Here is a 26,121-nt window from a genome sequence, read left to right as displayed (position 1 = left end):
TGACCCATACTCTCCACACAACCTACTCAATGGAAAGCAAGCCATGTCACTACATAAACCAGATAGGTGAGATGAGAGACATACCTGGTGCACTAGTCATCTTATATGCATAGAACCCGGCAGCGGTAGACCTGCAGAACAGATCAGAACACTCAGTCATCAGTCATGTCACTAAACATGAGAAACATACCTAGCAAGCATGACTCAGACTTGTTGCTCCGACAATCTAAGAACCTATGAATATGGGCACACAGTAACACAGAGAAATGGCTTACCCACGACCAAGACATGTCGATACACGATGAGGGCTACTTCGAGGTCGCATCAACCCCGCCGTACACGCGCTGTAGGAAGGTACTTAGGCGGTTTAAGGAGAGGCAACGGGTTCACAAAGAGAACTTACCCGCGGAGAGTTATAGTAGAAGGTGTCGATGCCACCATTCAGAAACATGTTAGAGCTGTGTAAGGGACTTATTCGTGATACGAGGGAGAGAGGGGATGAGCGACGATGTCGAACTGCGGCGCGCTTTTAAGTCAAGTTCAAAGTCCGCCATGTTGAACTTAGCACGTGAGGCGACGCGCATCAGTCAGGCGCCGGTGGTTGCTTTGTTGCTAAGGGTATATATATAGAATGATAAGATAATCCTCTGGTAAGCGTATCTCAACAGGCGGTTGGCTTATCATAAATACAAGTCTGGTATTCGGCTGGTAATGCGATTGTAGACGTGCTAAAATAACTGGAATAAGCGCCAGCCACTACCAGCCGCGGGACAATTTGCTGATGTATGGGTCCTCGGGATCAGGCATTTATACTGATTATCGGGGGTCCTTACGCGAGACGGAGGAAGGTATCAAAGGACGTTACATGTAGGTGAGATTAAGATTGCCGCGTGCTGGTCTTTCGGAAGCAAGGTCACAAGCTTGCTCCCATCAACGCCAAAGTTCCTACAGCCCTTTAGATCGATGGGCCTCCTTTTCAGAAAATCATTTACAGTCGAACCATGTCGGAGAGGTAAGTTCAGGTCCCCGAGGTACCAAAATCAGACCATCTCGACGCCTGCGCCTTCGTCCGACATCCTCAGCACCGTCTCCGACGCACTCCGACTGTACAGTGTGAGGCGCTCAAAACCGACCACTCGGCAATAGGCGAGCCGCGGATCCTATCACGATCGTGAGAAAAGACTTTTAGGTCCCGAAAACCAGACCAATCGATTCCTTTTCACGAGAGCTTTCGAGCCATCTGATTATTTTCTCGAAATTCCGACTTTTAAGAATTTAATCCTTCACATATTTGAATTTGGGTCGGAGATGAAGCGGAGTTACCATAAAGGGAAGCTTTGTAATCACGGCCAGGGGGCGAGCGAGAGCGCACACAGTTCACACGCGTTAGTCAGCTCTTCTATCCGGTTCCAGCGCGTGCGTCATTGTCGCACGGCGCTTTCCGCTCTATATTGGTAGTCCTTGTTGATCCTTGTCCATTTCCGGAAGGCCACGTTGTCCCGGTGATCTAAAGACATGAAAGGCAATTGATGAGGTCGGGCACCGTGGCGACTGTGCTCATCTTCTGAGCCCGATTCTCGACGACGATCCCGCTAAGCCTGAAGGCCGTCCACCAGGCCTTGTGGACACTGGCCGATGCTCTCCACACCCGGCATATTTTCAGAAAAACTTTTCATACAGGCTCTCGCTCATACACGTCTTTCGTCGATAAAAGCTGGCAGTGAACTTCAGCGATGCCCCCAACCTCTCCGCCTCGCTGTCACCCATGTCTGAACAGCTTGCCCGCTCCCAGTCGTTTCCTACCTTCCCGACATTCATGTCTTCGAATAGCGTCCCCCCTTTCTCCTTCGATCCGAGTGCTCCGACATTTTCTGCTTCGCCGCCGCCCTTGTCTATTGCCCAAAGGGCTGTCTTGAAACGTGCGCTCGTGTGTGCTCACAACCTGGCAACCTGTGACTTCTCCGAGGTGGTGCCTACGATCAAGACATACCCATAGTGAGTTACTGCATCTCTTGAGCCCAGCAGTCTCTGTTAACGCACCTGCACTCCAGTCCTCTTGATAGCGAGGGTTGCGCCGTAGTGCCCTCCGCTCTCGGTAACCATATGGGCCGCTATGACTGTCCGTGGCCTGTGTGTATGTGCAATGAGAGGTGCCGGTTTATCGAGGTGAAGACCGGTGAGCATGCGCAAAAGCATGCTTTTGCCTGTGGGCCCGGCCGTTCTTGCTCCTTCTGGCGTAGGTCCTTATCATTGGGTTGCTCTGGTGCTTGCTTACGGCTTCCTAGTTGTGGTCGAGGATGTCCTTTCAGACATTAGCGGCGCTATCAACTACAAGCAATATGCCCCTAGTAAGTGCTGTACCTATGGACTGTGCTTGCCAACGCTTACTTACTCCAATTCGTATGGCCACAGGGAGCAAAGGGAAGGCTGATGGGAAGTCGTCTGCTGTGCCTCGCCGAGCTATTCGTAAGTTGTCCCCAGCTGTCGCCTCTCCTTGCGTTGATTTCACCCTACTTAGGCCCGCCGCCTAAGGGGCAGTTGAAGGCAGAGGAGTCTCATGATGGTATGAGCTCTCCCATAGTCTCGATTGGTGTCTAATGTCATTATAGTCTTTGGCCCAGTACGACAAGCTGAGCCACAGCTGCCATTCAGCCAGGGCACTGAATCGACTCTCAGCTCTCCGGAAGGTCCAAAGTCGTTCTCCTGGTCCACCTCTTCTGACTACATTTCGGGACCTCCGAAAAAGAAGATAAAGATCAAGAAGCCCCTTTACCCCACGGGTGCTGCTCTGATGGCACTGTTTGAGGACGACACCCTCTCATCAAGCCATGGTAAGAGACGGTCTCTCCTTCATGAAACTGATGATCTCTAATTTGTTTCTATCAGCTTCTACCACTACCAACAGTAGCGACGGCACCTTCTCCACTCCATCGTCCACAGGTAAGCTCTCTTACAAGCTGCCGCAGACATGCCGCTCACTTTTCGCCAGGCTCTACCTCCACTGCCTCTTCAGCTGGGATTGGTCCTATATATGGAGCTCGTAAGTCACGCCTTCTGCCAATTGGATGCATGGCTCATGGCTTGCTGTTAAAGGTTACCTCGAATCTGGGTACATGCTCCAGTTTCCCGCCACGCCGACATCCAACTCTCGCGCGTTTGATCTCTGGAGCCCACCGCCCTTCAGTGCAAGGAGGGAAGCTGTCCCTGCACCGGCGGCTAGCAGTCGCCGTGAGCTCTGCTCAATCCATGGGGTTCCTGTTGACAAGTTCTGGAACTCCTGGTGCAAGTGCCAGTTATGTGGCCGCGTTGTCCATGCTGATCTGTTGATTGAGGATGGGGATGGGCAGAAGTCAGCTGGTAACCTGCACATGTGCTTCATAGACTTAACTAGTGACAATGAGTAGATAGTGACGGTCTCATCTTGGATCAAAACAGCCGCCTACCCATCCTTTGCTTCCTCTTGTATGCTCAGCACAAAATATGGCCATAGTACTTTCCTTGTAAATGCTATGAGAATATACATATTAGAGCATTAAACAACAGCTTGTTACTCTACAATATACTGGATGGCCGAGGCGCAACGCCCAAAGGATGTTCACGGTGGCCACAAGATCCAGGTAGCCAACCTTGTGAAAGGCATCGGCGGCGACGGCAGCTCTGCACTCCTAGAGCATCCAGGTGGAGGCAGAACGTCGGGGCAAAGTGCGTGCACCGAGGACAGAGACTATACAGTTACCTCTGGCAAGCGTTGAGGGCTTTGACTTCGTTGGCATCTTACTCCTCTTCCTCGTCACTTTCTCTGTCGCCAGAGATTTGGTCGTGGTCGAGCCCAAATCATCGTCCCCTTTTGCCGCCCGCCGCTAGTGAACTGTACGGGTCGCGTTCGGCGGTACCCATGACCCGGCGCGTCTCGACGGTGTGACGTTCGACGCGCTTTCAGAACCGAAACCCGCAGGTACCTGCGCACCCGAACCCTAACTGTCGACTCGGGTTTTCGGGTAGCACGCGTCGAGCCTTGAGCGGTGACAGACCATAGTTGGAGGATGGACTTCCGACATGTCTGGAATGGATGTAACATAGTTATTCTGCAATTAAAGCCATACTTAGCACAAGCTTCTGAGCAGTCAAGGAACTACCCACCCCTTCACAAAATGGTACGCTGCTCCACGCTCTTCACCCCCGACTTCACAGCATAGAAGCCCCATATGTCGGGGCAGCATCCCCTCAACCGGCTTCTCAGTAAGCGCGGTAGCGTACCACTCCCGCGCGATCCCTCTCCACCGTCCCTTCTCCGGCTCGACATCCATTGTTCGAGCAGCTGCCAGTCCAATACTGGGGCTCTCAGAGTCATCGATGTGAGCGGCGGGTTTGTCACAGATAGACGCCTGCAATTTGGAGGCAGGTGGGGGAGCGGGCGCGTCGAGAGAGACTTGAGAGACGGTGTTCACAGTGAGAGGATGGGGAAGACCCTTCGCATAGGGCACCTTCATTGCCATATCCGTGGCGACCATGCGATAACGTGCAAGATCACCGAGTGCTTCTAGCCAGCTTAAGCGATGAGCGTCCAACGTCCTCTCCTCCAGTAAGTCAGTGTGGAACGTGTAGGCATAATAAATGAAGTCTTGCAGGTGTTCGAGTGTGACGAGGGAATGCCATGACGTGCGGCGCAGACTGTCGAGGAGCTTGTGGAAGCCATGGGTCCAGATGATCTTGTACTTCTCCAGTATATTCTGCAATGAAGATGCCACACTGGTGCGAGGGAAATCTCAAGAAGGTTTTGGTTCATCTCGGCGAGCCTGCCACGCTAGTGAGATCGTTTCGCGACGATGAGAGGATGGCCACTCACAGCTTGCGATCCTGGACCACCTTCCTCCACTTCTCCCGCTTGGCCTCCTCATCTTTGTCTCTTGGCTCCTTTCCAGTCCTAGCCTTCAGCACAACGCCACCACCTCTAGCCGGCGCATCTCGCGTGAGCCCGTCATCTCCGCCGAGACCGCCTTCCTCATGCAGAATCCGGTCTTCCAGGGCTGCGATTGCGTGATACAGTTCCTTGAGTTGCTGAGAGGAGGCAGTGTTGTTACTCCCGCTTGACTCTTGCGAGGGTTTGCCTTGATCGAAAAGCGCCGAGCCAGCCAATGATCCATCCGTAGTGCTAGATGACAGTGTGAAGCTCGATGACACTAGGGAGTGGGTGGAAGACACCAAAACGTACTCACCGGGCGACTTAGGAGTGGGAGGTGCGCGTCCAACCGGGCCGACAAACAGTTGGCGGCGTACGTGAGGCTCGCGGGAGTGGGGAGATGGTCAGCAGACCTGGACGTTGTTCGAGCTGCTATTGGAATGAGGGTCAGATGTTGATTTGAGGAGACCGGGTGCATGTTGTGAAATGCACGAGTTCGGGTAACCCGCGCGGGTCACGGGTAGGGGTACACGCGGGTACGGGTCGCGTTCGGCGATACCTATGACCCGGCGCGTCTCGAAAACGCGTCGTCGGATGTGCTTTCGAAGCCGAAACCCGCGGGTACCCGCGTACCCGTACCCAACCCGTCGGCGCGCGCGCGGGTGCGATACGGGTACGCGCCGGGACACCCGTGGGTGTACCCGTGCAGTTCGCTAGACCATGCATAACCCTGAGAGCGGGAGAAGTGAGGGCTTGTCTTCAGCCGGCACGAAAGAAAAAATTCTGCTTTATATACACATCTTAGCCTGGAACGGATGGCACAGCCTCAAACATACCTTGTTAGCAAAGCGAACGCGCGCTGCTGCGGTAGCCGGTGACACAGCGCAAGAGCTCTTGGATCGGCCTCCAGCGTTCGAACTCGTCATTACGCGCACTACACGCGCGGGCGTATGCTGATAAGATTACGCCCATACGACTAGCACATACGTGCGGCCGGCGAAAGGTGACATCTAGGTTAGGGTTATGCACCGCGTTATGTCAGAAACGCGTACACACACGTACATAACGCGCTCGCGCCAGTCAACGACACGAAGGCCGGCGCTGGCACGGTCACTGCCAGCGTGACAGGGCTTGCAGCATAAAAGGGCCAGGGCCGGCTTGGTCTTCCACACCCCGCCCAGCCTCTCCTGGCTGCCTCTCCTCCCTCTCTGCCCTCTCACCGCTGCCTCTTCTCGCCTTGAGCCCGCGCGACGACGACGGCCTGCCATCCTACCCTGTGACTCCGCAGTCTTGCTGCTGGGCCACCCTCCCTACCTACAAACCCATGCTTGGTAAGCCGTTCTTCCCCGCGTGCATGCTGGCGACTATCGAGAGAGCGGAAGGGCTGGAGGTTGATCCTGGGACCCCGATCCTGGCGGACCTGGTTTCACCGATAGCACTACTTGCGTCTCGACTGCCGGCTTCCAGCTCCGCGCAGGTCTTTTCTATGCCCGTGCTGACTGTGCGTTCCTTCAGACAGCGTACTCCGTGCCTTTCGCTGCACGCGATCTGGCACGGAGTTTTCGCCTCATTCCCGTAGGGCCGTCGTGGTCAACACGCCCTTCGACATCAAGGGCGCGCTTTCCCAGGCAGATCAGCTTGCCTTCGAGCGAGAGGTGGCGGAGGCCTCAGCACCCCCCGACGAAGACGACGTGGAGCTCGCCGATCACTCGCCCTACTGCGCCATTCCCCTTGACGCCCCGTCCCCCTGCCCAATCCCTGACACGCAGGACCATCCGCAACGCCCTCAATCGAGGGCTCAGAAGGACCAGGCACGGTCCAAGGTGAAGTATCGGGCGAAGAGGAGGGCGCGGAGGGAGGAGGAGCAGGCCGAGCTCGAAACTTCGCAGAAGCGTGTGGCTCGCAAGCGGCGGCAGGCAGCCCAGGAGGAGGTGGGAGTTCCGGATAGGCACGAGGAGATGCATGGTAGTACTTCTGGGTACCAAGCCCGCTGCCATCCTGTGGATGCCCCGGAGCGTAAAGAGCTGACACTCGAAAGCCCTGAGCTGGAGGGGTTTCGGCAAGTGGACTGGGATGGGCGGTGAGCTCCGCTGGGTCCCCTGCTCCTCTTACAGTAGTTATTAACCTATTGACTCAGGGCTATGACACCTGTTGCTCTGGGGAACGATGACGACTCCTTGGTCGTCGCTGTCCTAGTCGGCAGCCCATCGCACAAAGGGAATTGGTTGGAGGTGACCCATGCAGTCACTGCTGCCTTCATGGTTGCTCAGGCAGCGTACCATTTCTCTCCGAGCCGCAGCAACCACCGTCGCGGGGCCTTCCCGTCAGCCTCGTTCGGAATATCCCATGGGGGTGGTCGTACGGTAAGCCCATGCAGCCTTTCTGGTTCGCTACCCCTGACAAGGGTTAGGAACCTGGGAACGTAAGCATCAAGTCAAAACACAACATCAAGATCCTGCACGATCTTTTCTCCAACCCATATGTCCAGCTTCTGCTAGGGTTTACCGACCGTAAGTGGCAGAAGCTGCAAAGCCCAGGTTTATGCTTACCTCTACCCCTCCAGAGTCATTTAACCTGGTTGCCCCTCGCCTACATTCGTACTATTCAACAGTCCTTGGTGGGATTTGCTCAAGGTACCCGAACCTGGAGCGCTTCTGGCGTCGGTCTGTCTTCGCCTGTTGCGCCTTCAACTTGGGGCCTCGAGTTCGGGCATATATCCATACGGACCACCTCAATGTGCCTTTTGGATGGTGCGCCATCACGGCGTTCGGGCGCTTTGACCCCAAGCGAGGTGGTCATCTTATTCTCTGGGAATGGGGACTCATTATCGAGTTTCCTCCTGGCTCTACGGTCTTTATTCCTTCTGCGCTAGTTAGGCATTCTAATATCGGAGTCTCCATGGATGAGACCCGGTTCTCTCTTGTGCAGTGGATGCCAGGTGCATTATGCAGATGGTTTGATTTCGGGTTCAAGCCTGCTGCAACGTTTCGTAAGGAACATGGGAGCCGTGCTACTGATGCTGCAAATGAGGCCCGCTGGAAGGAGGGGCTGAGCTTGCTGCCCCGGCTAAGGGATTTCCGAGACGCTGCGGAGTAGTTATGTAACTATAGCAAAGGGATATATTACTATCAAATACACACTTGTGGAAAATGAAGATAACAACTAAGGCATAAGTCAAGCAATTACGCCTATAGCGTTGACCGAGATGGCTTGCGTTTCTGTGAGCCCTCTGGGGAAGGAGGCAAAAGGGCAGGTCCCGATCGTTTCCTGCTGGGATTGCTAGGATGTCTGACATTGTGAAGCTGCTCTACGGGCACCGGCTGATTCTGCAGGCCAGAGCTTGACTGAGACGTTCCGATGGCAGAGGAGAGGGCAGAGTCGACAGCCTGAAGCACCTGTTGGAATTCTTGAATGCTGTCGGTGATCGGCAGCTTGGGAGCATCAGCGAGTAGTACAGCTAAGCCATGCAGGCGGGGAAGTAAACTCTGTATGGTCTGCTCTGTATGTTGCTGAACCTGAAGATTGACGGCGGCATCCTGCCCTGACATCAAGTTGAGCTGCCAGTGCCAGGCACGTTAGTCTGTGCAAATTCATGCATAACCTGCAAGCACGCACCATGCTACCATGCCACACTCCATCGAGCCCATCGGACTCATGGCTTTGCTCACCAATCTCCCTTGCGCACTCTGACCGAGTATCAGAGTCGGAAGAAGCAACTTCCTCACGCCCTTCTTCTTCATCTATGTTGCCATACTCCGCGGATAAGTGCCCCAAGGTGAAGACATTGTTGATCACAGCTGCGGTGGCTGTCTCTTCTGCAAATGGCGTGCAAGATGCTGTTAGGATAGCCTTAGCAGCCTCGATCGTGGCAGGATAATAGAAACGCAAAGTCAAATGGGTGCCAACCCAGGAATCGATACAGAGTCTAAGGGCACGCAGGTGTTTGCAAGCACCACCACGGTTCATAAAGTCAAGACACGAGCAGGACCCTTGGCCGGTGCGATGGAGATAGAGGCTGTAGTGCTGACTAATCTCCATGACTGTGCAAGGCCTGCCAGGCGGCACTGCTGTCGAGATGCACTGCGCAGAAAACTGGTGCTCGCCGTCTTGCTGGATTGAATGTAGGAGCCTGGCCTGGAGGATGGCCTGGGCTGCTTCGGTACGCCTGGCATCATGTGGCCACCAACATAGTTGGGCTTGGCTCTGTGCTTGCTGACGTCGGGCCTCCTCTGCTGCTCGAACAGCCTCGTTGATGTCCGTGCATCCTGCTTGCTTATAGAATCGATCTGCTATCCAACCTCGATAGTCTCGTGCTGCACGTTGGGCTCTGAAAACTTCGGGGAGTATGCGAGTTATGAGGATGTGAAGGAGGAAGTCAAAGCGAAGGCGGCTACGCGAATACTTCCAGCGCGGTATGTACTTGTTCTTCAAGAGGTTGTTGAACGACTCAAGGTGGTTTGTTGTTGAGACTATATCCTTGACAGGCTTGTTCAACAGGACAGAAGCCCAGGTACGACCCTTTAATGACCAACTCTGCCAAAGTGGAATCGGCATCCATGTTGCCACCATGTAATCGAGAAAACCCAGGCCAGCCTCGGCGGCGTGAGCGGCAGAGGTGCCACCTAACTGGCCTATCATGTTGAAGCAGGCGCGCTCATCTAGAATGAGTTTCAGAGCAACATCATGATCGGTCGTGTCCATCAGCCTGTAAGTCTCTGTTTAGCCCTCTCTAACTCGGTGCCACTGAGAAGGTGTTAACATACTGGGACTCTAGGTTCTGTAGGCGTGAGCGTACATGGAGCTTCCAGGTGTCGCCAGCCTTGGCTTTCAGTAAGCTGTTGCGCTTGTTGGTCCAGCATTGTCGAACATGAAATTTGCAGAGCAACAGCCAGAGGTTCGGCCATACATCAAGCAGTGCAAGACGCTCTTTAACATCAGTGTCTGTGATGGCAACAAAGGGCGTGAAGGGGGTATCTGGACACGTGCATGATAGGTGGTTTCGCCAGTGGGTGAGTAGCTCTCTAAGTATCTCCCTGTTGTATCCAGCGTGACTGGCTCTATTGCCTGTAGGGGCCGAAAACAGGAACAAGGCCAGAGGAACCCCTTTACCATCGCCATCCACCCCCATCGTCACGAAAAGGAGAAGGCGTGAGCTGCATAGGCCAAATGTTCCATCAAGCATGACCAATGAATGGTGAGCGATGCGCCAGGCACTCTCGTCCATGTCCTTCGTGGATATGCAGATCTTCAGGCGTTCGCCTGCATCGGCACGACTTGAATAGTGGAACACTGCCTCTCGAATCTCGGGGCGAAAATGTGGGGATCGCTCATTCAGCCAGTCATCAACGTTGTACTGTGCTTCTCTGGTAACGTCGACGCCTTGTGCTTTGCTCAGCAAGCGGTACAAGTAGATGCTGTCGTGGGGGAGGAGGTTGTAGCGACAGTTTGCCGTAAGTCGGTCATAGCTAGACATGTCTCGGTACGCCCCATCCTGAACCATCTGAACATTTCTCGACTGTACAGAAGCAATGCTACTCTTGTAATGAGCACCCTTTGCCACTTGAAAGAAGGTAGACGTACCCATCACCGCGCTTCAGTTGCTCTAATGCCACTTCATAAACATGGGGATGTAAGGGTATCGGAGGGATCCGTCGGAGGCATGAGCTCTGGCAGGCCTCATTGTGTTCAAGGTAGCCTTGGATGCGCATCACTGCACCATCAAGGCTTTGGTCCGTAATCTCGACATGAGCAAGGCATCCAGTATGGTCGAAAGGGTTCCGTCGCTCCCACTTCTTTTGCGATGGCTTGGAGTGTTCATTGGTGGAGCGTTTCAGGCTCTCTGAGGCTTGCCTTTCTATGGAGTCATAGCCACAGGCGCTTTTCAGGTCTATCAAAAATGTGGTGTAATTGCATTAAGTAGGAATATACCATTGATACAAGGTTCTACGATTTACATTCCCCTCGGCCCCACTCTTCCAAGAATTCGACCAAACCACATTCCATTGTCCCTCCAACTTGCCCCGAGAATCACTGTCTAAACCGTGGGCGTAGAGGAAGTCGCGGACGCTCGCTTGCATGGACAGGTCAGCTGCATCATAGACGTGAGGCTGAATGACACCTCCATCGTAAAGTGCCTGGATAGCAGCCTTCTGAGTAGGACTAACAGCGAGCTTGCTGAGCTCGACCTACACAGTCAAGATAAGCGGGCGTACACTCAGGAAATTGGTTGCAGCGTACCTTTGCATAGAGCTTCCTCGAAGGCGGCATGGCGAATGGCTACGCAAATAGCACCGGACAGAGGCGACTGAATCAGAACTGTTGGAGAGGAAAGAGCCAGAGGTAGCAAGTGGGACAGATGCAAGGACAGCAGGAACAATGGAATCAGGGGCGGAAATGACAACAGGAGCGGGGCCGACAAGGGCCACGGGCGAACAGACCTCGGTGAGGAGTCAAGGCTGGAAACCGGGAAAGAGGTGACGGCACCACAGTACTCACTGGGCATCCCCACGCACTTCCCGTCTCTTCAGGATGTGATGCTTCACAATGACAACAGCGCTGGAGCAAATCGGTGAGCGAAAGCCATGAGTCGAGTGTTGGGTGGGCGAGTTCCCTGTCTGGCAGCAGAGAACAGCACTAAGGCGACGAGGGAGAGTCTGGAGCCAGGTTTTGGGCAGGCAGGTTTCCTGCCTGGCAGTAGGCAGCAATGTCAATTCGAAGGATTAAGATCTGCGAGACAAGGGGAGAGTAATCATCCAGGCAGAGGACGGATGACTTACCAGTCTTGTCAGAATGACGACACTCTGCTCGCCATCTCTAGGCATGCTTTAGCATCTGCAGGCCTCGGGGTGGAAGTTTTCGTGCACATCTATGCAGGACCAGTCCTCATCAAAGAGCCGCTGGAGTGCTGGCTCGGGGAAAAGACTTAAAGGGAGAGCGAAAGCCTTGAAGACGGGGTTTTGGAGGAGCCGGAGCGCATCGAGTGGAGCGACGCTCGCAGAGTTGAGGATCAAGAGAGCGCACGAGGCATACATAGCAGCGAGGCGTACACCCTAGCAACGGCAGGCAGTGGATTTGCAGAAGCACGAGAGCCTTCTGCCTTTGGCTTTGATGACCGGACTGACAGAGACTGACAGCACCTGTCTATGGTCTGCTGCTTCGCGAAGCGATGGAGATCAATCTTCAATCGTCCATCAAAGAACGCGCTGACTAAGGCGTGTGAACTGTGGGCGCTCTTCATGCGCCGGCCAGGGTACCCGAGCCACGTGCCTGGCTAGGGTTAGGGTGAAGGCACTACTTGCTTTGGACGTGTGGGACACTCCCTATCGCAGGAATTCCATCGGAGACCCCCATTTACGTATTATACAACCATATTCAGTGATCAGGACGCAGCTGGCTCCCAAATAAATGAGGTTACGCTCGGTGACCCCATATTTGAACGCTTACGTAAGCACCCAAAAAAATGAAAATGCAGGATTACGCGTCTTTTGGCCAGGTTTATGTTTCAAATTTTTTTCTCGCCGCCTACGGCGGCATAATTAAGGTGCCACAGAGGTGCCGACTCTTAGTGACATACACTGTACGCGACTTTCTAAAATGATGACTTACCGATGGCTGTACAGCCATTTGCAGATCGATGGGCCCACTTTTTGAGAATCATTTACAGTCGGACCACGTCGGACAAGCAATTTCAAGTCCCCGAGAGACAGAAGTCAGACCATCTGGACTTCTCTACCTTCTTCCGACGTCCCTGGCACCCACTCCGACCCACTCCGACTATACGTGGTTTTCTGAATTGATGGTCTATCGATCTGCAAGCGGCTGTAATCTGCATCAGGATCTCGTGTAGATTGTTCTCGACTCGGCTGCAACTTTGCAGTTTCAAGCTTGGAATCCTGCCAAGAGCCTTGGTTCCCGCCCTTTATGCCCGCGAAACCACAGGCAAGATGGCAGCACAGAAAGGCAAGCGTTGTAGTGCTGCAGCCCATCTTCCGAGTCTGTACTTAGACAAAGTATGCCACCGTGATGGTACGCAGAAACTGTCCAAGGGAAATGTTCGGTGGAAAACGAACCTTCTTTGGCTAATTTGCATCCGTCGAACGCGCGTACGGTTAGCCCTGGGGTAATCCGGGGCAACGCGCACCTTCTTTTTCCTCGCTTTGGAAACGCGATCGTCAAGGTCACCAGATTACAAGCTTGTTTATCACAGGTTACATACACTTTCCCGATGGATCGGCCAGTAAGATATAAATTTATGGTCAGATATTTGGAACCCTTGGGCTTTCAGCCTTCCACTCATTTCGTTTATCTCCCAGTGCTATGTCTCGGAAACTGTCGAGTGCGGTAGGCGTACTATGCGCACTCGGCGCAGTTTTGCATCCGACCAGCGTCTTGGCCTCCTCCGTGACGTTGTCCAGCAGGAGTGCCGCCACCGACGCAGCCTGCTCACGTATCAAGGCAGCCATATCTGATGCGTCTGCCTATCATACACCTGGTGAGGAGCTAAATCGCCCTCTCTTCCCTTAATTTGTTCTGATGCCCGTATCGCTAGGCCTCCTCGAGTTCTTCGAGGATATCGAGCACTGGATGACTTCTAGCACCCAGCAGTCAGCATGCTCCGTCGAACCTGGCACTCCTGAGGACGTGGGCAAGATAGTACGTGTTCAACGATGCTCTCAACCCCTCTCCTCTGACACGTAGTCACAGCTTCAAATAGTTGCTGCTACCAATAGCTCATTCGCCGTAAGTAATGTATGGCATCTTTAGTATCAATCAACTCATGCACTTGATAGGTCAAAGGTGGCGGCCATGCCTCCAATCCGGGCTTCTCTTCGACTGCCGGGGTTCACATATCCTTGGCTCGCTTCTCTGAAGTGACATACCATGCAGATTCGCAAACTGCCGATGTTGGTGCAGGACTAATCTGGGACGATGTCTACGCTGCTCTTGAGGACCACAACGTCATGGTCGTCGGAGGCGCGTTACCGGCGTCGGCGTGGCTGGATTTACATTAGGAGGGGGTACGTGGAATATAATTGTGGCATCCACTGAAACTCAAGGTTTCTCTGGACAGGGTACTCTTGGTTAACAAACCAGCATGGGCTTACGGCTGATACTGTCACCGCCTTTGAACTCGTGCTCCCTAATGGAACGGTGACCACTGTCACGGACAGTTCAAACCCGGACCTGATGTTTGCCTTAAGGGTCAGCTCTCTACCTTTAGTCTTGACTTCCTACCGACTTAATGTTCTGATCTAGGGTGGTTACAACAACTTCGTGAGTCAAGATTTACTTAGATTAGCGAGGACAAATCTTGATGTCCCCCCGCTTTACTCAGGGTGTCGTGACCAAGTTCACGTTCAAGACGTTCCCGTCAGGACAAGTCTGGGTACGTAGTCGGCCGAGTCAAGGAATGAGCCGTGCTTATGCCCGTTTTTGCTACCATAAGGGGGGACTGATCACATTTACCGAGAATACCCTGGATCGAGTGGCATCTGCCTCCGTGAACTTCTCTTCCAAGGTCACGGATCCAAAAGCAGGCATCATCACGACATACAACTTCGTCATTGGTGGTGTAAGTTTCACGTCAATTTTTCCGGGGTCTGGTATTGTCTGAACGATCTCACTCAGCTGGGCGTTTCTCAACTTCTCTTCTATGACGGCTCCGAGCCTCCCGCAGGCATCTTCGACGAGTTCCTCGCGATTCCTTCGTTCACGAAGGATGTCAAGGCCAGGAGCTTCAGCAATCTCGTTCGCAATATTCCCGCTAATGCAACCAGCAACACAAGGTCTGTATGGAGTGACGCGACACGTTGCGGGGACTGACGCTCCTCACAGAGGTATATTCAACACCGTCCCGCTGCTGGAATACACTCCAGAGCTGATGGAGATCATTCGCAACGAAACCGAGGTACGCTATCTCCGCGCAACCTCTAATCAATCTAACGACAACTTGCTTGATATACGTAGTTCTGGGGACAGAAGCTTTCTTGGGAAGACTCCGCGACCTTCATCTCGTACGATGTCGAACCCTTCCAGTCCAGCATCCTTTCGCACGGCAGCACATCGTCAGCGTCATACCCCGCATCGCGGTCACAGGCTCTGCTACCCTTGAACCTGTACTGGGCATGGACAGACCCCAGCAAGGACGAGGTAATGTGGGATGGTATCAGGCAGAGCGCAGCTACAGTCAAGGCCAAGGTATGCCCGATCTAGTCATCCTTTGGGAGGCAAAATTTTCTTAATTCTTGCTGAATGCGCGAAACCTCATTAGGCGGTTGAGCTTGGCCAGGATGTCGCTGACGCACCAGTTTACGGTAACTATGCCATCTTCAGCACAGCGCTCGAATCGATATACGGGGACAACCTCCCGCGGCTGAGAGCTATCAAGCAGCGGTACGACCCGAACAATGTCATGGGTCTTGCTGGAGGATGGAAGGTCTGAGTCGAATCGAGGGCCAGAATGACGCCCAAACTAAAGCAGCATTCACTCAGTGTCTAGTCTGTTTGACCTACCGGGACGTTCACATATATACCCCTCTTTTCTTCCGGACGACGCACTGAGAGTCGACTGTATAAGCTACCCTCAAGAGTACTTTCTGCTGATACCCTGAGAGAGCCAGAGCCAGTAGGGGCGACTGACAACAGTAGAGGACCACCTATTGTGGGATCTCTGCAGAGCGTAGGTTCGTATTGTCGTGCCGCGCAGACGCCCTCAGGCTCCGTCGCTCATTCTTCGAGGGCGTATTCATTCTTACCCCAGCCTTCCATTTCGATGAACCTCCTGGCGCTGTTGAGCACTTTCTCCTTGCCATTACCGAAGGCGATCTCCCCTGGCCACGCGCTGTAGATGTCGCCGAACTGGAAAGGCCGCAGTGATTGCCATATCTTCTGGACATCTTTTGGCGGGAGGGGGATCTGGCTCCGCGCAGGTGTCTCAGTTACTCGACGGAGAAGTGAAAGCTGTCTTCCGCGTACGTAGTTGGGATAAGACCACATAAAGGTCATTCTGCGTCGGTCTACTGCGATTTTGCAGGTATCCGAGCAGAAGATCACACCTGTTTGCGGGAGGCTGGATTCAGATTGTTCCATTGAGCGGTCCCAATGCAGAACGCATGAACCAGGAAAATGACCTGGGGAGAAAATGCACTCGACGGTGAGGGGTATACCTACATTCTTTCGATACTCACCTCCGCACTTGATGACTGTTAAGCTCTTCCCAAACGTCTTGCTGTCTCCCTCCCAGAAATTCACATATTCATCAACAAATGAATCCTTACGCATAAACCACTCCTTATCCGTTGCGCATATGTATACTTTGCATCCCAATTTTCGAGCCCAAGTGACAGAACTGCAGAAAAAGTGGGGGTGCGAAATGGCCATACCTAAGAGGGGCTTCGATGACGAGGTGAGTGATAGGATAGATTCGACTCCGGAAGGAGAGAGGTAGGGGCTGCAATCCCAAATCAAGGACCCATCCAATGACGGTATGATGAACGCTAAGCATCGCCATATTCAGCTCGCTCCTCCGTAAGGGTCTCAAGATACGAACTAACGCGTCTGACCGATTGCACCGGCTTTGGGCTCGGTGAGTATTCTGACGATTCGGGGGTCTCTTCCATCTGGCTCCAGACGAGTTGCGTGTTTCCCATCCAATTCTCTCCAGCTCGTCCATGCTTGCCCGGTAGGTGCAACATACTGACGTTCATCCAGGCAGATAGGGCAGCCATCCCCGGTCCCTTCTTCGCCTATCCGATACGGACGTAACGAGGAAGCAGTATACTGTGCAGCGCAAGTAGCACAGATGGACCTATCGTAGTCTGGATCGACCGTCGAGGACATGAGGAGTTGACTAAACGGATGAGGTATCGATATATCGCTCCGCAATAGGGGCCCGGGTGGGGGCAAACTACCCATAGCATGGGTCCGTCCCACTGATTATACCAGTGTTGGGTCATGAGCCGTCTGAGCTTACCATAGATTCCGTGCGTCCCGTGCCATCTCGGAGGCGGTAACGGATGAAAGCAGCCACTATGATAGCTCAATGATTACGAGCGATTCTTTAGCGTCAGATTGCGCAGATGGAGGATGTCAGGAACCATCGTTATATGAACGACCGCGAGCACCAAGACTGGATACTGTATGCTGCAAGCGGTGGTTCAGAATACATAGAGGACTACGCTTGAACAGTTTACCGTGAAATATCTTTGCACCAGCCGCGGATGCAACAGCATACAATGGCTCAGAGAGTCGAAGCCTCTATGAAGAAGGGGCCCGGGTATATACAAATACATCAAGAGTATACACCTGACGATCCAAATGCAGCATATGACAGTGATTATAGAACCAGCGCTCAACCAGATGAGTGACCCAGGTGCGAGTCGATAGTCACAACGGCCCACGCGATACTGGGTGAGGACAGCTAGGCATGCTTCAGCCAGGCCCATCCGATGGAGGATGCAGCCGAGTGGTGTGGGGATAGTGATGGGTCGCGAAGGCGTTAGTGATGTAGGATTCCCAATCAACCATCCTGCAGAACCGTTGGATTCGTGAGACGTAGAAAACCAAACTACCGGGACTTACTCTAACCACATGTCCATCATGTCACCATTGGTGGGGGCTTCTTGCGGTCTACTATCGACTGTGGACTCTTGGCTCTCTTGGAAGCCCGCCGATAAGTTAGAGGGGGAGGAACCGAGATCTGGCACCTCCGAGTGTGCTTGGTGGTTCGATGCTTCGCGCGATACACCATTGGCGAGTCCAGAGGACGCATAGTGCATAAGTGGGCTGAAGGCGAGGGTACTTCCATCGGCCGTATGCTGTGGTCTTTGACTGAAGCTCCCGCGGGTAGCAGGATCGACTCCATCACAAGATGCGGAACGAGAACCGTCGCCGCTAGGCTGGATACTGCCGTTTCGATGAGAAGGCGGGGATGGCTCGGGCGGTCGACAGAGGCTGAACATAGAGCGAGGGTCGAACGATGAAATAACTCCTCGAGGCGGAGCATCCTTATACTCAAGTTCCAACGGAACGCTCCCAGCGGTTGCTAGATGTCTGAGCAAGTCTCTGGAGGAACCGTCAGACGCGAAAAAGGACGAAGAGCGCGGTGAAGACTAACATGGTTCTTCCACATAAATACCACCTATGCGTACATTAGAACGACATCGGCTTCGAAATCGAGTCTTACGAATAGACTTACCGTGTCTCTAAGTCACGCAGAGCTGCAATGCATTTATTCACGTCAGCGATATCATCCTTTACATTGCTGGGCACTCCAGACTTGTCGCTGGTCCATATGTTCAGCAGCAGGACCAGTGCCGCGACGAACACGCCCATCTGACACGCCATAAGCATGTTGCTCATGGAAATAGACAATGTGGTACACACAAACATATGGTGCGAGGGTGCCCTTTTGCAAACAAGACGACAGGTGTCCGCCACATGGCTCAACGATCGGGCAGCCCTGGTACAGATGGCCAAAGATGGATACGACAAGGGGGAAAGCTTGCGTGATTTCGAAATGAAGGGCCTGTGTATCTGGATCTGCAAAGTGTAGTAATTGCAATAAAGCATAGCTGATTGCCGGAAGAATAGAGTGTCTCCTTGGTCGGGGTTCCAGCGCACTTGGAGAGATGTAAGCAGATAGGAGACAAATGGCCAAAAGCGAGGCCGTACGGTGTTCTGGAAGCTCATCGAACCATTTGTTGACCTCCGAATCCAATTCAGCTACGATGCGTTGCTCCCATTCTGGACCGACAAATCCCAACAGGACCTTCGACTTATTGATACAATACTGCGCTCCCAGAAGAGATTAATGAGGTACGCATGCTATGATAGCGGACATACTATGGTGCGGAGCGTTAACCCAAGTATTTGATTCAACTTGATTAAGCAGATGAAAGCATCGACTTTGGACGGTTGTCCCGGAGGCTGCTGGAAACGCTTGTCTGGATCGGGGTGATCCCAATATTCGTCATCACATGCGACAGGCATGTCGAGATCGAAGCTAAGAGATCGCATTTCTAGCTGGCGACCAATCGCAAGAGGTACATAAGGACTCACTCTTCCTCTTGTATAGAGCATGACCGACCCATCCCTGAGCTGTAGGCACGGTCCAGCGTGACAAGGACCCTGGTACAAAGCATCACAATCAATGCAAGTATGCTCGTCCCATTCATGCCACTAACCAGAACGCGCGCTTCCATAATTCATCTTCCTTAGTCAAGGGTGAGTTGTACATCTTGGCCCTGTGGGCGCCTAAGTTTTGAGCAACTCTAAGTCCGACTCCTACAAGCGTCCAGCAGGCCTGTGGGGAAGCGGTCCCCTGAAGGAACAAAGCAAATAACTGTTATGTCTTCAGCGCTGCATCGCCAACCTTGAACACAATGGACTTACAGCATATAGCTGTACTTCATATAGGTTCAACGGACCAACCGGAGTCTGGTACATCTTCACCTGATTGTACCACCGCCACCCGGCGGACTGAAGCGAATCACTGCCACCCATCAGCACCCGAGGGTCGTCAGCCCATCGAGAGCCACAGGCACAGATAAGGAGCAGAACGGAGGCAAAGCTAGGATCCCGCAAATGCAATCCGGATGCGACCTCCTGCTTCAGGGTAGGCTCATGGAAGAGCGGGACAAATATATTCACATTTGCGAGGTATAGGTCGACCAGGGGCCCGATGAGGTCTGAGGGAGGGAACTCGTACTTGGGTATAGGCCTTCTGCATGCCTGGTGTACCCATTTCTCCTATAACCAATTGATACTAGAAGATGTTCTCATACGGAGACTACTCACTTCTTCTCTGCTCCAAAATTCTGGCCGTAGTTTGCCGAAGTCACTTCCAGTGAACACAGGGCGGTCATCGCCGGCATGCTTCTTTTTCAGTGCCATGGTATCTTGAATGAGCAAGTATTCACTGGATTTTCCAAGGTACAGGGGCCGGTATGGGTCGTGGATGTACGTCCGAAGGTGCTCCGTCAGCGACGCATGCGGGAGATACTCATCGTCACTTGGATCGAGGTCAGAAGAGTCCACAGTCCCGTTGGTACGAGAAATAGAAGTGAGGGGGGTTACCCGTACCGGGCCTGCACCTAATTCATGGTAGTGCTTGATCGGTGAGTGGAAAGAATCTCCGCTGCTCCCCTTCCGATGACTAGCTTCATGGTCTGATAAGGTGGAAACTTCGGCATGATCAAGGCCAGGTGCCAACTGCAAGATCATCTAGAACATCCCCAATTTATGATTACATCCCAGACGCACCTTCTCCAGGACCTTCTCGAGCTTTTGCAAGCGGCTTTCGAGGCTACTGATATAACTGGATCGTCACAGTTAACAAGAAGAGCAACTTCTTCGCTACAAGAACGTACGCCTTAGAGGAGTTTCGTTTCTGAGAGTATCCGGTCAGCTGTCTGTCCATAGGTCATAGAGGTTCGGACATGCCTGAGATGCCTCTACAAAGGTGCACTTCAGGCGGGCATTTATACAATTTGAACAGCTATCTCCTGCATCCTGGATACCACCGCCTTCGATTGCATTATATCATTAAGCTGTCCTCGGAGAACTCGTTAAACTTACACCGGACTAGAATCAGCGTTAGCCAGGAATAAGCCGCATGCAAGCTTCAGTACGCACTCTTCCTGCGCCTGCAGATATCACACGCTCTCTGGATTCTTTGCTTTTTCGAACCGTCTGCCCAACGTTCCTTCCCGCTGTCGTTGACCGATGTCATCGCGCTGGAAACTGAGAACGCTGTCTATACTATATCCTTCCCTGTGCGTTAATTATAAGTATACGAGGACTCGGAAGCGAGAAAACGGTGAAGTCATATTCCCCGCAAAGACAGGGGCCCGACATGTCAGCTTCGCTGACTGCGCATGCGGACGAACCCAAGCTACTTACATAGCGGCTGCTGCCAACTTGAAGCTACTGCTGTTACACTGAGCAACGCCTTCAGGAGGGCTCATAAACTATGGCTCCTCACAGCTTGGCCGATACTCGTGTTTTTCGCGGGTTAAATGTAAATTCAAGGCAGGAAATGGACTCCAGCTTCTGCCCTGACGCGGCTTCGAAATAACGTAGAATACGATATGGCTTCCTGCCAAGCTGCCTGGCTCTGAAACCCATATACATGGTGTGTACAAATCTCTGTTAGTCGTCTCGCAGGTGGCTCCTCCGATTCTCTGCACGAGGTGGTGTGACTCTCCGATGTCATACACCTGAGAGTCTGGACAAGCGACCGTTATTTTTACGCCAATCCTTGTATAGCGGTTTCATGTTAAGGCGGTCCTCATGATCTATCCTTGTGCTCGTTATCCCAAGTTGTAATTGGGTTTAACTCCATTCTGCAAGAATAGTAACCAGTGAGTTGACCTCCCAAGGACCTTTGATCCGTTGGGCGACAAAGATAAAGGCAGTTCACTACAGGAGCCGCGATTTAGGTCACTATTGCTCACGATCAGGTAGATAATGTCTTGTCCTAGAACATAGCTCCTGCATGCAGGAGTAAGATGGTCGTGTACGAGCATACTGTTTATTTGGTTTACCCGTCCATCTTTCTCGAAAGGTTGCTTGCAGGTACCGGTGCATGTGAATCAACATCGTAGCCCAACCAACTCTGCGAACGACAGGGTAATTTGGTATGCCAGACGTGTCGGCTTCATCCTCGATCACCTTCTGTGCAGCGAACACCACGGAACCTGTGGCGATAACCTACATACACTTGTAGACGTATCCCGGATTTGACCCAGTAGGCGATGTATAGCACTGACATGAACGAAGCAGATCACAAGAAGAGAACTAGTATATTCCGAGCATGATGATCCACAACAGCTGGGAGAACCGACTTATACTTATGCCTTTCGGTGACGCTGAGCAACCAGAGATTCCAAGCAAATCAATTCGAGCGCTTCGATTGGGCCTTCCGTGCATCTCGACCGTTGGAACCGGCAACCATAATGCCACGTTGACCTGTAGGACATTTCGAGATGCATACAGATGAGTAAGGTCAGTGATCGCGACGCCGCTCTCCTCTCGTTCTTATCCAGGTTATTTGTCAGGATAAAGAGGGACAAGATCAGGTGGGACAAGCAGTCCGCCGGTCAGCAATAACATGATCTTCGAATTACCTAATTAGGACAACCCAGTATCCTTACCGTCCCCGTGCCAGACCTCCGCGGTTGTACCGTTCAACAGCCGGGTCAATGTATAAAGAGACTGCTATGATAATGGCGTTGCGGGGTTGCATTGATTCCGCGCACATACTCCCCACTTCCCCACATCGCCCGCCATGGCCTCCGAGCAGCAAATGAAGAATCCCCTATTGGTGGGCAGAGCTATCCGTGCTCAGCTCGAACATGAAGTCCCTCGTGATCTACCTCTCGAGAGGGATTTCCGCGAAGGCACAGATTATACCATCACCGACCAGTGAGTCCCCTAACGTCCATATGCTGTGGGCACTGTTTAACCCGTCTTCGTCTTCAGCGTACAGGACCTCCATTCCAAACTCACTAAAGAGCCCCGTACCCTCGAACTATTCAGGTCCTTGGTCACCCATCTGCACGCCTTCGCGCGGGAGACTCTTCCCACTCACGACGAATGGACCAAGACCATCAAGTTCCTCACGCGCTGCGGCAAGGAGAGCAACGAATACAAGAACGAGTTCATCCTCCTCAGCGATACGCTCGGCTTCAGTGCACTCATCGACGAGCTGAACCACCCAAAGCCTCCAGTATGTCGCGGTGATAGTGTCTCATGCTGCGTTTCTTATGTCTCTCCGGCAGGGAGCTACAGAGAGTTGCGAGGAGGGGCCATTCTGGACGGAGGATATGCCAGAAGTGCCGTCAGGCTCGACGATTGCTACCCCAGATACCACTGGCGAGAACTTGTTCTTCGCCGCTACTATCAAGAACACCAAGGGCGAAGGCATCAAGGGCGCAACCATCGATGTGGTAGGTAGACCCAATATCGTGGTTCCGGAAGGCGACTTATTCACCAAGCTACGTAGTGGCAAGCTGATGGTGATGGTGTTTATGATGTCCAAGAGATTGAGAAGCAGGGCACGAACGACCGTGCTCGCATTCACGCGGAAGATAGTGGATACTTCAGCTACCGTGGAATCCTGCCAACTGCGTACCCCATCCCAAGCGACGGTCCCGTGGGTGAAATGCTCCATCTTCTAGGTATGTCGGGAATGCACTCGCTGTACATTCTACGGGCTAAGCGATCGACACTTAAAAGGACGACACCCCCATCGGTCATCGCATCTCCACTTCCTGCTGAAGGCGCCAGGCTATGACGAGTCAGTCATAGCCATAACATCTTTATCTGACCTGATTGCTGACAAACCCAACAGGCTGACGACCGCCCTCTACCCGGCACACTCGCCCTTCCTCGGCACAGACCCCGTCTTCGCGACGAAGAAGTCTCTCATCTGCGACGTCAAGCCCGAGACCGACCCGAAGCGCTGGGCCGAGATGGGCTACAAGCGAGATGAGGTCCGCAACGGGCGCGTCTGGGTATGGAAGTACGACTTCGTGCTGGCCAGCCAGGACGAGGTGCGCGAGCTCAAGGAACTGCAGCGGAAGAATCCGAAGACAAAGCTGTAGGTGGCGTCTGTGTCCGATGTCCGCCGCGCCGGTAATTATCTGGTTCTTCTTTCTAGATCATAAAGTCGACATGCTTTCATTCGCGCTTTCGTCCCGCTCTCGTCTCGTTCTGTCTCCCATTCATAATGCTTGTCATTTAAGTATGTACGGACGGTTTATTGCAGTCTAAGGTCCGTCTTCAGTGTTCTGGTCATTTCATGGATGTATACATGTCATGGTGTATCTATTGCCGGGATTTGTTCCCGGGGCTAGAGTCAGCAAGTTTGTAAGTATGAATGGAATTTTGGCACAACCTTGCAGTCCTCCCACCAACGAACACTTAGCCGATCATATGCCGGTACAGCTCGTTTTCTCGAATATAGGTCGCCACCGGCAGCGCAACCATCTCCTCCCACGTATTATCCCCTTGGGCAATCTTGTGTCTGACTTCGCTCGAGCTTAGCCTCTCCATACCTTCCGGCAGATCAATCATAGCTATCCGTCCAGACTCCAAGAACTCCTTGCCTAACTCCAACTTCGCCTTGACGTCCTCGTCCGTGGTGGATATCCCAAGAGACGACATTGAGCGGGTCGCACACACGACTCTGGATCCGTCCTCGTCAGGCTGCGGAGACAAGAAGCGGCGAAGTGTCGGGAGCATCGGTTCGGAGTAGTAGGACGGCGTCAGCAGCCTTGTGACGGTGTCCAGACCCATGAGAAAGACCAAAGATACTTGTAGTATCTTCGGAGGGGAGCTGTCATCCAAGGGTGACAGGTGCTTGTCCAGAAAACTGCGCAGGATCGTTGACTTGCGAACAAAGACCGGTTCGTCAATGATAGCCACCGCAACATTCCGATTAGACGGTGGTCTATTCGCGTCTACCTCTTGAGCAAGGAGGGTCATCATATCGAGCCTCTGACCGTAAGTCGCGTCCGACGGTTTCAAGACCTTATCCGCATTTCGCACAGACAATAGTAGCAGTTTCGCGTCATATTCCTCGCCTTCGTCTGGCGCGGCGGCATCCAGTAGAGCCAAGTGAGCGAGAGTAGGCGGGTTAAAGGAGGAATCTAGCACCGAGATTCGCAGAATATTAGAGGATGTTCTGCCAGCACGAAAGGGCCACTCGAGATTAGACACATATATTAATTCCACAGGTGTGAGCCCTTCCTTGACGCGCTGCAAGGCGGCTTCATGCGAAGACATGGTGGCAGGAGGATAAGGCAGACGCGTGCCTTATCTAAAACGCGTGATCTTTGAAATCTCTCGCATCTTAGATCATGATCAGATCGTGCGATGCGATATTCAATCACGAATGCAGAGTGTGGCTGGAGTGTGGCTGGAGGGCTATAATGCCACGCGTTCAACTGTTTATTTTATACGACAACTTCAAACCGGTATGTGATACGAGTCAAGTATAAAAGGTGTCCGCCTTAATCTTTGCAGGGGAAAATTACGACTACTCATTCAACCCGCGATAGTGAACTCGGGGCTAATGTCTCCAGAGTCGCCGAATACTAGCAGGATTCACATCAGCGTCTCGCATGGCATTTATCCAGCATACTAGTACTCACAGACGACGGTATAACCGGAACCAGGCTCAACAGTCAAGGGAACCGTAATCTCGTGCGTCCCATCCAGAATGGAGAAACCATTGGCAAGGGGAGCACCTGATGTCGCGAAACATTAACGAAAACAGCAGGACGGTGAGGAGGGCTTAGCTCACCAGTGATTATTACATTGTTCTTTAGGAGGTCGATGTGACCAATAGGGTTGGTTATCTGCTTCGGCGGGTTCGAGGCGTCCCTTGAGACACACCGTCATTACGATACCACTGCAACAACAACAAAATGCGGCGTACCAGGTAATATTGTACGATCCTCCAACCTGCCAAGTGGTGCCAGCGGTCGGGTAGCTAATAGGGGGTGCATACACATCCGCGGGCGCGGCTGCAACAAAGGAAGCAGCCAATGCAGCGAGAACGAAAGAGACGGCGAACATGATTCAAGCGATTGAATGGGATCTGAAGGTCGGAGAAATGTGATTTATTCGATGGAGGTAAGACAAGCCTACTTATACTGTACCTCACCACGGGCAACGCCTGGAACTCGAGGCCGAAGTGTGAACAAGGCGGCGAAAAACGACCATACCCACTTCTGCCACGCAGAGAAGTGAGGTAAATGTACTTTTGTTACCGCACTTATGCAGCTGCCTGCCCGTTGTACATCGCCACAGGACTTAAGAAAGGTGCGAGCCGATTGAGAAGGACTGGTTTGCCCTTTGTGTAATCCTGTACATTCATTTGAGCATCACGTACTCAGCTCCGCGACCCTGGATGCTGTCCCGGAGTATGGACGTTGAATGTCCAGGAAGAAATAGCCGGAAAGCAGTGTTGGGGAACCAAATTTCCCGGCGTCGTAGGTCGACGAAAGACTGACAGAGTAGAGAGTGCCGCAGATCAACCCTGGTTATATGGTCAGAATTATTGTAACGAACCGGACTCCACGATTTTTATCTCCACGTCGCAATAACATAGCTATGTGGCCAAGTTCATGCTTGGTTATGACACCTGGTGAGGAATGATGTACGATGCACGGAGGACTCACCTTACGAGCTTACTAGCACCACCAGAGTAAGCC

At 52.8% G+C, this 26,121-nt stretch overlaps 10 protein-coding genes across 10 annotated transcripts; 4 read left to right on the top strand and 6 right to left on the bottom strand.

The window, feature by feature from the left end:
• Positions 1–1,765: 1,765 nt before the first annotated feature.
• GLOTRDRAFT_131924 (uncharacterized protein) lies at positions 1,766–3,404 on the top strand (the record flags this gene model as incomplete). The annotated part of the gene is made up of 9 exons (XM_007870770.1): positions 1,766–1,995; positions 2,052–2,176; positions 2,241–2,348; positions 2,413–2,466; positions 2,519–2,563; positions 2,610–2,831; positions 2,887–2,940; positions 2,990–3,040; positions 3,094–3,404. The coding sequence occupies 9 exons, from the start codon at positions 1,766–1,768 to the stop codon at positions 3,402–3,404; spliced, it is 1,200 nt and encodes a 399-aa protein (XP_007868961.1).
• Positions 3,405–4,124: 720 nt separating this feature from the next.
• Positions 4,125–5,378, bottom strand: GLOTRDRAFT_131923 (uncharacterized protein; the record flags this gene model as incomplete). The annotated part of the gene is made up of 3 exons (XM_007870769.1): positions 4,125–4,749; positions 4,847–5,180; positions 5,264–5,378. The coding sequence occupies 3 exons, from the start codon at positions 5,376–5,378 to the stop codon at positions 4,125–4,127; spliced, it is 1,074 nt and encodes a 357-aa protein (XP_007868960.1).
• Positions 5,379–7,041: 1,663 nt separating this feature from the next.
• On the top strand, positions 7,042–7,996 carry GLOTRDRAFT_46965 (uncharacterized protein; the record flags this gene model as incomplete). The annotated part of the gene is made up of 3 exons (XM_007870524.1): positions 7,042–7,263; positions 7,311–7,410; positions 7,464–7,996. 3 exons carry the CDS (start codon positions 7,042–7,044, stop codon positions 7,994–7,996), a joined length of 855 nt encoding a protein of 284 aa, XP_007868715.1.
• A 92-nt stretch (positions 7,997–8,088) lies between these two features.
• On the bottom strand, positions 8,089–11,721 carry GLOTRDRAFT_122648 (uncharacterized protein; the record flags this gene model as incomplete). Its single annotated transcript, XM_007870768.1, has 8 exons — positions 8,089–8,457; positions 8,516–9,605; positions 9,664–10,431; positions 10,481–10,787; positions 10,848–11,085; positions 11,138–11,176; positions 11,396–11,533; positions 11,677–11,721. The coding sequence occupies 8 exons, from the start codon at positions 11,719–11,721 to the stop codon at positions 8,089–8,091; spliced, it is 2,994 nt and encodes a 997-aa protein (XP_007868959.1).
• A 1,495-nt stretch (positions 11,722–13,216) lies between these two features.
• GLOTRDRAFT_95549 (FAD-binding domain-containing protein) lies at positions 13,217–15,341 on the top strand (the record flags this gene model as incomplete). The annotated part of the gene is made up of 12 exons (XM_007870767.1): positions 13,217–13,391; positions 13,449–13,552; positions 13,598–13,639; positions 13,690–13,892; positions 13,957–14,101; positions 14,156–14,173; positions 14,235–14,285; positions 14,370–14,471; positions 14,528–14,685; positions 14,735–14,807; positions 14,867–15,097; positions 15,171–15,341. The coding sequence occupies 12 exons, from the start codon at positions 13,217–13,219 to the stop codon at positions 15,339–15,341; spliced, it is 1,473 nt and encodes a 490-aa protein (XP_007868958.1).
• A 284-nt stretch (positions 15,342–15,625) lies between these two features.
• Positions 15,626–16,738, bottom strand: GLOTRDRAFT_46948 (uncharacterized protein; the record flags this gene model as incomplete). The annotated part of the gene is made up of 4 exons (XM_007870521.1): positions 15,626–15,814; positions 15,875–16,081; positions 16,151–16,395; positions 16,453–16,738. 4 exons carry the CDS (start codon positions 16,736–16,738, stop codon positions 15,626–15,628), a joined length of 927 nt encoding a protein of 308 aa, XP_007868712.1.
• A 967-nt stretch (positions 16,739–17,705) lies between these two features.
• Positions 17,706–20,409, bottom strand: GLOTRDRAFT_79806 (uncharacterized protein; the record flags this gene model as incomplete). Its single annotated transcript, XM_007870766.1, has 13 exons — positions 20,342–20,409; positions 20,269–20,288; positions 20,162–20,216; positions 19,697–20,110; positions 19,292–19,648; positions 19,084–19,241; positions 18,959–19,027; positions 18,743–18,902; positions 18,572–18,689; positions 18,284–18,519; positions 18,096–18,232; positions 18,017–18,038; positions 17,706–17,964 (listed from the first exon to the last, which is right to left on the bottom strand). Coding segments are annotated over exons 4-13 (1,611 nt in total), but the record flags the coding sequence as incomplete, so codon positions are not given.
• A 1,778-nt stretch (positions 20,410–22,187) lies between these two features.
• On the top strand, positions 22,188–23,505 carry GLOTRDRAFT_131917 (aromatic compound dioxygenase; the record flags this gene model as incomplete). The annotated part of the gene is made up of 6 exons (XM_007870765.1): positions 22,188–22,324; positions 22,382–22,628; positions 22,681–22,848; positions 22,905–23,079; positions 23,138–23,198; positions 23,253–23,505. 6 exons carry the CDS (start codon positions 22,188–22,190, stop codon positions 23,503–23,505), a joined length of 1,041 nt encoding a protein of 346 aa, XP_007868956.1.
• Positions 23,466–24,688, bottom strand: GLOTRDRAFT_79805 (Nucleotidylyl transferase; the record flags this gene model as incomplete). The annotated part of the gene is made up of 2 exons (XM_007870764.1): positions 23,466–23,728; positions 23,799–24,688. The coding sequence occupies one exon, from the start codon at positions 24,686–24,688 to the stop codon at positions 23,825–23,827; it is 864 nt and encodes a 287-aa protein (XP_007868955.1). The 3' UTR covers positions 23,466–23,728; positions 23,799–23,824.
• Positions 24,689–24,958: 270 nt separating this feature from the next.
• Positions 24,959–25,417, bottom strand: GLOTRDRAFT_20378 (uncharacterized protein; the record flags this gene model as incomplete). The annotated part of the gene is made up of 4 exons (XM_007870467.1): positions 24,959–24,999; positions 25,057–25,152; positions 25,209–25,288; positions 25,344–25,417. Coding segments are annotated over 4 exons (291 nt in total), but the record flags the coding sequence as incomplete, so codon positions are not given.
• Between the last annotated feature and the right edge of the window lie 704 nt (positions 25,418–26,121).

The sequence above is a fragment of the Gloeophyllum trabeum genome (assembly GCF_000344685.1).
Source record: "Gloeophyllum trabeum ATCC 11539 unplaced genomic scaffold GLOTRscaffold_00012, whole genome shotgun sequence".
NCBI classification, from domain to species: domain Eukaryota; kingdom Fungi; phylum Basidiomycota; class Agaricomycetes; order Gloeophyllales; family Gloeophyllaceae; genus Gloeophyllum; species Gloeophyllum trabeum.
Note: the sequence above shows the minus strand (reverse complement) of the source record. Positions and strands in the feature narration are given on the sequence as shown.